This window comes from Truncatella angustata, assembly GCF_020726525.1.
Source record: "Truncatella angustata strain MPI-SDFR-AT-0073 chromosome Unknown BKA67scaffold_9, whole genome shotgun sequence".
Lineage (NCBI taxonomy): Eukaryota > Fungi > Ascomycota > Sordariomycetes > Amphisphaeriales > Sporocadaceae > Truncatella > Truncatella angustata.
The window spans coordinates 69,633-80,116 of record NW_025763389.1 but is presented as its reverse complement, the minus strand read 5'-3'; the positions used below and the strand labels follow the sequence as shown (position 1 = coordinate 80,116).

General features: G+C 46.8%; 3 protein-coding genes across 3 annotated transcripts; all 3 read left to right on the top strand.

Annotated features, from left to right (window-relative positions):
* The first annotated feature begins 3,849 nt into the window (after nt 1–3,849).
* BKA67DRAFT_410471 (uncharacterized protein) lies at nt 3,850–4,885 on the top strand. The gene is made up of 3 exons (XM_046096748.1): nt 3,850–4,128; nt 4,373–4,479; nt 4,571–4,885. Exons 1-3 carry the CDS (start codon nt 4,049–4,051, stop codon nt 4,846–4,848), a joined length of 465 nt encoding a protein of 154 aa, XP_045953056.1. The 5' UTR covers nt 3,850–4,048; the 3' UTR covers nt 4,849–4,885.
* Nucleotides 4,886–7,405: 2,520 nt separating this feature from the next.
* Nucleotides 7,406–7,789, top strand: BKA67DRAFT_662950 (uncharacterized protein; the record flags this gene model as incomplete). Its single annotated transcript, XM_046108100.1, has 1 exon — nt 7,406–7,789. One exon carries the CDS (start codon nt 7,406–7,408, stop codon nt 7,787–7,789), a length of 384 nt encoding a protein of 127 aa, XP_045953055.1.
* Nucleotides 7,790–9,779: 1,990 nt separating this feature from the next.
* Nucleotides 9,780–10,367, top strand: BKA67DRAFT_579931 (uncharacterized protein). The gene has a single exon (XM_046103807.1). It carries the CDS (start codon nt 10,138–10,140, stop codon nt 10,312–10,314), a length of 177 nt encoding a protein of 58 aa, XP_045953054.1. The 5' UTR covers nt 9,780–10,137; the 3' UTR covers nt 10,315–10,367.
* The last annotated feature ends 117 nt before the right edge of the window (nt 10,368–10,484 follow it).

The window sequence follows — 10,484 nt, the reverse complement described above, 5'->3', positions numbered from 1 at the left end:
AGAGAGGGACTCACTACGTTGATTGTGTGGTGTTCCCCAATCTCTGGAGCCGAGCTCGATGCCTGTTTGTGTACTGTATGCCTGCACTTTGTTGCCTGTGCCTGTGCCTCTGTGCCCGTGCTCGTACACCTTGCTCGCTTGCAGCTTGAGCCGACGCTATTCTTGGCTTGTCGTTGACGAGTTTTAAAACAAAGATATCTGAGTGGATTGTCGTTGGCGTCGCACAATGCAGATATGATGCAGCCACTATAATGCGATGCAGCATGCAGCTTGAGCCGTCACTGACAATCGACCTCGTGGTTTGCGAATTCCCTGACAAAGAGGCCTGAACTCTGCAAGTATGGCTTGTTTGTGTTGTTGATTTGTCTGGCAGGCCCCCGCACCCTCCCCTCTCGCTCGTGAAAAGAAAAGGAGGATCACTTTTGGTCATGAGCCACACGGTAACCCCGTCCTTAGCCGTGATTAAGATGAATTGTCACAATTGCTGAACTGATCGAGTACCGCTTCACTGTCAATGTCACCCTGATTCGTGGCAGCGGACAAGCATTATAGTAACCTAGGCATGGTATTATTGTACTACCGTACTCCGTATTCTACCTTATTCCAACTCGATTACACCTCTTTTGCCTTGGCTAAGAACTGAAATTGCTGTCAGGCAAACTATATAGACCAAAACAGCCCAGACAAATGAGGTCTCACCTAAAAGCAGCCACTCAACGTTCAAGATATCTTGATGCTAAAAGCCTGCCGTCACGGATGTTACTCTTCGACACGCTAAGGTTGCGGTTACGCTTCCCCCTCCGCCAAAGGCAGGTTTTTATGCATGTCTCGAGTTTTGTGCTACTGGTCGACACGGAATGTGCGCCGCAAACTTTGGGATTGGGCGATTTGTCTCGGGCTTGGGCTTCACTGAAAAGATCGAGGAGTATGGTTCCACCGTGTATGTTGCATGTCCATCAGCAAAAGCAACTATGTTTCAAACTCTCAACGCTCTGCCTCCACATTACCTTTGGATGTTGGGTACCCCGGCGAGAGCGGCACAAAATGCACAACCGCACGGATAGTGTCCGGCTTCACGATTAGTTTGGGAATAAATGGATGTCTGATCGCAAAGCTGTTTATGCATTTCTCTGGTCTTGATAACAAATTTCTTTCGCAGAGTGCTACGTCGCATAATGTAGAGGTGAGATCGCCCGGACGAGTTTATTGTAATCAAGAGCCACAATGCGAAATACCTATACTGTACTTGACATGTGCAAATGTACACCTTTGAGAGCCTCACCAATTTTGCAATTTCATAATTGCGTAGCAGAGCCCTCCCGCTGGCCAAAGCTGCCGGAGTTGGCCTTGCGGGCGTTAAGAATCCTGCCGAGTTATGCTAATAAGTCAATTTGGCGTGCCTGAATAGCCAGCATCATTGTCGGAAGTGAGATCTGCTTTCGACTGTTGATTGGCTACAACTATACATAATCAAAACAAAAGCGGGAAAGCAAACAGAGATAGAAGAAGAGACTTTTCGATATGTTGCAATGATGGTGTCAAGGTTCTCGGTTCATTTCCGGCGGCCGGGGATCATGCTGTCTTGCTGCTATTGATCACCCTTTCGGTTCCACTGTATTTTGTCCGTGTCTGGTGCATATAGTTTTCTAAATGCAAAGGATACGCCGTCGCAGTTGGATTGTCATTTACATAGACTACTCCAGAAACTCCTCCATAATTCACGGTCGCCTAGCGTGTCTGGGTGGGAGTGCTAAAAGATTAAACAATTGACGTTGAGTTTATCATTGAACTACATATTACCACGCAGCTTCTCCGTATGCACTGATTTCTAGTGATCAGGATTGCGGCAGAGTCGATCAGCTTCAACGGCACGCGGCCGTCGTCGGCAGAGTATTTATTCATATATCGAATGTGCCCATCCAGCCTTCACCCAGCCTTCATACATAGTCTCCACCGGCCGCTCAAGAAGCACGGTTCATTAAGTCGACCACGACGACTTTGATGACTTCCCTACTAGGCACCTTCACCAGCTCTCCTACAGCAATAGATATGCCAAGACAAGCACGCCTCGGGCAGAGAGTATGATATGCATTGGTTCTCCAGAGCAACGAGATCTCTTTACAAGTCATGGCTAGTTTTTAGAATCACCTCATCTGGTGTCTCGCTTGATTAGCTGATTCCCAAGTTCACTTTGGAATTGTGACTGGACGCGCTGATAACGACCAATCATGATGTTGCACAGGCTGTCAGCACGCTGGCTCTTCAGATCACTTACAATGGTTGATCAAAGTAACACTCTCCGGAGGAATATCTCAATTTTGAATTCATGCAGCTATTTCTATTTCCATGTAAGTGACGTGAACGTTTTGTCTAGCCAAGGCTGTGTCCACTTACTGGTAGTTGGTTCCTTCTATACTCTGATCATGTTAGATCCGTATAGGACAATCTCCAGGATGTATGTAGTATGAGGCGCAAACACGACCGGTGAAGATAAGCAATCAGAACGCAGCAAGACTAGCTTTCCTGACACGATTTTAACATGCAATTTGGCGTTTACTACCACGCATCAACACGATTTGGAAACCATCACCGGTCATCATTCCATCGTTGAGTAATAGCCGTTTCCAGCTGAGGAGCCTGAGGTCGTAGTAAGAGCCATTAGCCCGACGCGCGAACAACACTCTTCTAGCTCAAGACATTGTGTGCAGTCGCAACGAAGAACAAAAGACCTAATATACATGTGCGGTTGCATCGGTTTCCGTTTGAAGATGTGAGAACCTCTACTTTTGCTTCTAGACTAGCAATAAGTATGCCATCACTCGATTTGCCCACATGTGCTGATTGCGTTCTTCGATTGGCGAACATGATAGAGCGGAGAAGAAATGGGGACGGAGAAAAAGGATGTCGCGCATGCCGTTTGCTTTGTCGGTCGGGGGTAACACTTGCCACTGGGATGACGGGAGGCGTGTGTTCAGGCTGCGGGGATTTGAGAACGGTTGCAATTAAAGGGTACATATTGCAGCGCTTCACACGTGCCTGGTCACATGTATTGGCCAATTCAGCAAAGGCCGTACGCAGAACAACAGGGCGGCTATAGAGACAAATCATTGCTTCTAGTCTAGACTAGACCTCTGCCATAGCACTCTCGTGTCAGGCTGCACTTCGTGCGTAGAAGGCACTCCCCTGCACAAGTCGGCCGTTTATAGTCTGCTAAGCAGTACTGCTCGGGTCAAGTCGCGATATCTGAGGATCGAGGACTCGGCAATTACTGTGTAGTAAAGAATACCGATATGGTTCGTTGCGACGCGTTGCCTTGCGATGCGATGCGAACATTGAACCTTGTCTAGGCGAACCCCTTTCGGGGCAGGGCTGGCCATAAGCTGCGGGAAGCAGGGATAAGCTCGAGGAAAGAAGAGTCTGAGCTCTAACATACTATTTCCTTTCAGGTTATGGCGACATCAAACCTACCAGCCATTGTCTTTTCCCAGATTCCCCTTCTTTTCAATCAAGCTCCCCCGGTTCAGCCAGGTGCAGTATGCGGTCCGAGTGTAGTATTACTTGCAGTGAGACTTCGATGGCTTCTTGCAATGGTCCACAATGACAGAATGACCCCTAGGGAGCTCTCGGCCCAGCCCACCATCCTCCATTGACCCCCAGCTTGCACCGCCAGACTGCACGGGCACCCGGCTCTTTGCACCGAATGAGTGAGAGGTCAGCACAATGGTATGGTCAGCTCCCAGCAAGCAGGCTCAGAGCTCCCCTCTTTGTCCCCTCTCAGATCCTCGATTGCTCTCCCATGTCCCAGCGTACGGTCATCTACCTCCCACTTCGTCCCCAGCTATCTCCCTACCTCCGTAGCCCTTGCCCAGGCGCGGTAGCCAACGCTTCCCTCATACCAGCCAAGTTCTTCCCCTTTCCCCTACATATCATTGTTCCTCCTTCCCATGTCACCGACCTGTAGTCTATAAATTCATCACGTACACCCGCTCGGGTTTCCTTCTAAACCTTCAAAACAAGTCAAATCGTCCCCCAACTTACACATTTCGCCATGTCTTCCCGTAAGAGAAAGCAAGAAGAGCCTGAAGAGCTCGTCGCTCTCCCCAGTGACGAGAGCGAAGAAGAAGAGGAGTAAGTCTCACACAGCCAGTCTTGGTTCGTACCATCGAGTGATGGTTCGGACCGCCGTTTCACAACCTGCTTGTTGCCACGAGCCGGTACGAGACGGCCTTACCATGCGAGCGCATTGACACGAGCTTCGTCGCATTAAGCATGTCTGTTCAATCGCAAAGCCATCGGGCGCATATAGTGTTCCTGGTGCTGCTGGCTTATGGTGGTTGCGTGGTTGGAACAGTGCCGGCTAATAAGACTCTAGATATATCTCAGAAGGCGATGACGACGAAATTGATGATGATGAAGAGGATGAAGAGGAATACAACGAAGAGGCTGAGCCTGAAGCCGACGGCGAAAACGGTGTCGAACGTACGTCATTGTCCAGGGCTCTTTACGTTCCATCTTCTACCACGTGCCTCGTGCTTTTAGGCCTGAACATAAGCTAACCTGTCTCTTAAAGCAGAGAAAGCACCTCCTTCAAAGAAGCGCAAGACCGCTCCTGCCTCAAAAGAAACCGCCCCCGCGGTCGATGACGAAGAAGAGGTGGACCCCGAAGAGGAGTTCGAGGAAAATGGTGATGTCGATGAAGATGATGATGAGGGAGATGAGGACGATGACGATGCCGCTGATGATGCCGTAGAGCATGTGAAGGCTAAAGTCAAAGGCGCCGCTCCTGTCGCTGATCTCGAAGGCGACGAGGATGAAGTCGTCGGAGCAGGTGGTGATGAGGAGGATTAAAACACCTCTTGTCACCTCTTGTTGCATGTGCTTCAGCTCTATTCTTGCCCATTTGGAATAGCTTGACTTTGTCTTACACCTTTATAATGTGCCCTAATCTGGCTGGAGAGTGGATGCATAGTCGCATGGAGTACAGTCGCTCGAACCGGGTTTCGACTAGACTAGTATAGAAACCTAGCTTCTCTTGTGTGTTGGTGTCCAAATCTGCGCGTCGCTTCGGCCAACCACTCAGTCCAGGGCCTGAAGACTGACTCGAAGTTGAGACATTGACAGCGTCTTTCCGGCTCGGCATACCTTGTGGCGGCGCAGAGAAGTTCTATGACTTCTCAGTGACCATACCATCCAGGATGGGTCGATGTAATACAGTGTCTTCTTAGTCTTGATTGAAGGTGGACATTTACCCAGACCGTTGAATTGAACTTCGAGAAGCGTTTTATTTTGGATGTGTTCAACTGACTCCCGAATTGACAACAAGGAACGCCGCGCTTCCGTTAGTTGATGCTCTCTCTTTTTGTTCTTTTTTTTTTTTCCTTTTTTTACTGGCAGATCGCTACGATATATACTCGCTTCCATATAAATAGACCCACCGAGCTATCCACATGCTTAGTCGCGAGACGTTCGAGTAGCGACAAGTGTCAAAGCTCTCGTTGGTGGATCGTAGGCCAATGCGACCTTTTGTTGCGGCCCGACGATCTTAGGTCGCTGAATAGTCTGGGGTCAGTCATGTGGCCCACATACTCCCTGACTGCATGTAACCATTCTGCAACTATGTCGAGTCATGACGAAAAAGGGCACTCGGCGAGAACTAATTGAAAGTTGAAGTGGTCCCTTTCTGCTTTCGCCATTATGCTTATAGCTTTGTAGGACCGGACAGGTATATGGAGGGTGATAGCCACTCATTGTACTGAAAATCAAAACCTGGTCATCAGGAGCCATTGAGGCTTTTTTGTAAGGGGCATGAGCTTCCAACAGTTCTCGGTTAGCTGAATGCCTCTGCTCTTGCCCTGAACCTGACAATTTCTATGCAACTCCTCTATAACTACCCCGTCGCTGCCAAGTTACTATAAGGTAATATTCCCTCAAGCACTACAGTAGAGATCCACCTCACCTTGGCAACTGACCAATGATAACGTCTGCACTGTACCCAACACTACCGTGAGGGTCTCTATAGCATCTGCTCTTGTAGTTGGGTATGCTCGGCTTCATCGTAGTCCTAGACACCGCCGCCTCTGAATACTGGCTTTCAGTTGTCGGTTGAATATCTCATACTGTAAGCTTATCAACAGTTCCGTTAACACCATGAAGTTCCGAACTCTATCTTCATCCTACACATGCACGTTGGCATATATATTGACTTGATAAGTCCATGAACCAAGACGCCATATCTACTCCAGGTCACAATGTCGGCGAAAATCGGCCATGTCAGCCGCCGTCCGCCAGGTTCGGTCAAGCAAGGTCATTCACCATACGTATGAAATTTCCGAATACAGGCATGAGATTGATTCAGCCGGCATCAATAGCCAGCAGAGACCTTTCCATAACATACGTCGTTCAGAGCTCCGCATGTTAGCGTAAGTTTGAAAAATGGTGGTACTAGAGGTGGCCTGAGAGATACTGTCGCAGGGGTAACTCTGCCCATGCCTACATACCCTCCCTATCGTCACGGCAATTATTTAGTCGTCCGACAGAAGCCATGAAAAATATACACAACATCTTCCATCATTTTGAGGCTACTTTCTCAAGCACGAATATCTGCACGGGGTCCCTTACCAACTTTGCTTCTATTTGTCGTGTCGGCGAGGCTCACCTTGCGACTGGACATAAATTAAGTACCGTGGAAGCTAGTGCATGTCCATGGGAACAGGAATCTGCTAGTATTAGCGCTAGCCATTGCAGCAACTTGCTAGGTTAGATACTTGTGCCTGCTTCTGTACCAACGTCTGCAGATCATAGTGGCTGCAGCCTTGCAGCAATTTAAGCATACAATTGAACAATACTAAGTCGGAAATCATGGCTTCTGCTTATACTTAGCTCCTTGAATGCACCGGACCGAGCTCGCATCGTGTGACACCGAGATGATGGTTCTCTGTCACGATCGAGTCACACGTATTTGAGCTGTCAGAGCGTCCGCAGCCAATAAGCCGGCGTTGATTTGTACCTACTCCTGTGTCGATGAAATAAGTCACTGAGTTACAGCACGTCGCGACCTTTGGCATTTCGACTGTTTCATAAAAACGATGCTTCTTTTCCAGCCAACTTCCAGCGACCCGATCGCAGCGACGAAACTTCAAGTAAGAAGGTATAGAGCCTACGACGTTTAATCTACAATATGGACATTGTCAGCGACATTTATAATGTCATTGAGCTTAGCGATTTCCAATGGCCAATTTGCAATAGATGTGTCCCTCACTCCTAGTCAAGGCTTCTAACATTTACTAATTTTTATCCTTTAGTCATCAAGTACATCCCTCAATCGTGCACTTTTCTCTCATGTTCCTTACCACCGCCTATTCTCCTGACATGGTCTACGGCCTTGCGTCCTACCTTTCTCCTAGCTATGACAAGCGGGGCTGTTGAGTTCTGGGAGCTGTATAAGAAGGATGGACTTAACTACAAGAATAAAAAGCTCACAAACCAGGGCAAGAGTAGAGACAATATTATTAACCGCAGCATTAATACAGGAGCAGCTTACGGTATATTGAACGCTATGGCGTTCGGACTAAGCACGTACGCCATATTCTTGAGGTGGAAGGTTCCACAATTCGTTCCAGGATGGGCTAGTATCTGGTTATCTGCACTGGCCTTTCCAGGTCTGGAGTTGAGTGCTGCTCTTGGCGGAGAACTAATGTATAAAAAGGGTGTGGGCGTACAGAGAATGGGCAATGTAAGAGACGAGAATATTGTAGGTATAGAGGAGTATAAGGAGAAAAAGGTCCTGTAAGTATAGATCTTTGCCCGGACCGTGTACGACGGAACAAATACCAGTAAGCATGACTTACGTCGACTATGACATGCAACGGATATATCATTGTTAGTACGGTGGAGAAGTTATTATCAAGGGGACTTGAGTTCACTCATGGGTTATTAAGCGCTATATATGATAGCGCTTTACATTTATAAGTTACAGGACTAGTATCATCCTAGAAATTAAATGGTAAATAACACAGTGACTCTTCATCGTATCGTATAAGATCCAGAGTGTGAGTCTAATAGCATCGGTCGTATGAGAATATTCGACATATAACGCAAGGCTAGTCTAAGACTAATTTTAAAAATAAAATATCTCGACATTATGAGAATCGCCTTCGTTGTCCTGTAATTTTCCAAAAAAAGAAAATTCGTACTTATGTATTACTCGAGGTCAATATCTAGCGGTTGGACACATTCTTAGAAGCGTGGACGGTCGCCTTACCCAAAGTGAGTTTGCCTTTTTGTCACATCAAATTGACAAGCGCACTAGGTTAATACGGTGTTGAGGACAAGATCCGACGAGTAGCAAAGGACGTCTCCGGCATTATATCCAGACGCGCCAGTCCTTACACATATGTCCGTTAAAAACGTCGAAAGCTATAATAATGACTAGGAAAGTGGAGAACTAATAGCTGTATTATCTACCCGGCACCATATTAGTACTATCTCGATGTTACATACTGTCTTCAAATTAGGTTTTTTGCCACCACACACTCTCTCTCTTTCCACCTAGGTGAGAAACCTAAATACTTTCGCCACGTCAAAATGCTGCTCCACATGGTGTATTTGTCGCAACTGTGCCGATAAGAACTATCAGCACTTAACGCCTCTCTTTACAGTTGATACATTTTGCACCGTATTCAATATGTGTCCCCACGATATAGTTATTGCATCTGTAGGTGCAATCGTGGCGTTCGTGGCGTCTGAAGCTGGTGGCGTCCGTTGCAGCATTATATGATTTGCGTTGATTTCTCTCCGGCAGCGTCGATCCATCTAACGGTTGATTGCAGATCTCGCAGACGTTGAGTTTGAAGAAGCAATGTTTCTCGAGATCATAACTAGGATCAACCAATTGGATGTCCTCGGCCGTGTAGTAAAAGCTTATTGGCCAGGACTGATACCAAACTTGCGACTGAGCTGAGGACATAGTGGAGCCTGGATAGTCCTTTAATGTTCTAATTTCACAGGCGGATATTTTCGGTTTTGCTGATGTCTGTATACACAAGTTTAGTTTACAGCATTAACAGCACGCTAATGCTACAACAGTCGGTTGTTTCGGTATAGATCTTTCTTTAAGAAAATTATGCCCTGCCTCGGTTAAGACTGCTAGACGGTTTGCGAGAAGTTCTGTCAATCGTTTGAGGAAACAGCTAGGTTTGTCAAGTGTAGAAGCGGTGCTTGATTGTTTCTAAAGTTAACCATGAAATCAGGGGAAAGAGGTGAATTTATAGATTCCAGGCTCTTTGTTATGACTAACAAGAATGTGTTACATCGTCTCTGATTGTGTGTCTACACATTCCCATTGTGTGTGATGATGTGTTCATACATTTCTGTTGTGTATGATTGTGCGAGGAAGACCTGTTAAGCTTCTTCAAGGCAACCGCGACCTTAGAAAATCCCGGCGACCTGTTCTATGTATTGCCTCAATCATTGGCGAGCATTGGACAGATAGCAAGTAGTTTTGGGTAATCTCTTAACATTGTGATAAGCTTAAAGCAGCGAGATATATATATATCTAAAATTATGACCAGCTCTTGGGTCTGGGTAAGCGACATTTGAGTTATTGTGGCAATATGGACGACTATAGAGGGCCACGGTCAACGGAGAGCACTCCGCATAGTAAAGCGAGGAGCTCTCGGATCACCTAACCCTTGGAATGGATGATCACGTGACTTAGCCAGTGGGCGTATGCCCACTTTCTGTACACCGATATTCTCTTTTGTAGACTTAGACTTCTATATCCTACTTGACAGTACCTATACTATCATTCCACGCTCTAAGAGCGCCACACTTGTTATTTTATGCTCGAGTAAAATCAGGACCTCCTTTTTTGTGCATCAGATCTATCTTCCTCCACGCAGGTTTCTATACCAACAGTAGAATCTGTCATAGTTATACCACAAGAAGGAGTCTTGGGGTAGCCTTCCAGTCCTGCCATAATAGATGACAAGAGCGAATGGCCAAGATTCGTCGCCAGCGGACCGCTTTAGAGTTATTCATGGCTTCTGCTAAGTGTTGTCTAGATTTGTGATTTGTGATTTGTGATTCAGGATGCATTCATACGTCTGTCTGCGTGAGTTTTCGTTTGTCTAGCTAGTGATGCATACCAGCGTCGTTCCTTGGGCTATGAAGAGAGCCTTGAAATTGGTACCTAACGTAGAGCAGACTATCATACTTGAATCCTTGGTACATCGCTACCAGGTTGTTTTGTCACAGCCAGAATTCGAGTTACCTAGATTTGAAGTATTCCGCATTATTCGTGGCGGAGTTTATTAGTTATGGGGCCGGGATTTGGAGCGAACTTAATGATCATTTCAGCTACTAGCCAGGTACTAAATATATGAGCATTGTCTCACCATATCCGCGTGACTAATGCAACCTTTTCACTTGATGTACTGATTTGATGACTTAAACATCTGAACATCACAAGCTGCATTTGGACTTCA

Coding starts and splice junctions, on each gene's coding strand:
- BKA67DRAFT_410471 (XM_046096748.1), top strand. CDS start 4,049: ATGTCTTCCCGTAAGAGAAAGCAAGAAGAGCCTGAAGAGCTCGTCGCT. Junction 4,129..4,372: donor GAGAGCGAAGAAGAAGAGGA/GTAAGTCTCACA, acceptor ATAAGACTCTAG/ATATATCTCAGAAGGCGATG. Junction 4,480..4,570: donor CGGCGAAAACGGTGTCGAAC/GTACGTCATTGT, acceptor TGTCTCTTAAAG/CAGAGAAAGCACCTCCTTCA.
- BKA67DRAFT_579931 (XM_046103807.1), top strand. CDS start 10,138: ATGCATACCAGCGTCGTTCCTTGGGCTATGAAGAGAGCCTTGAAATTG.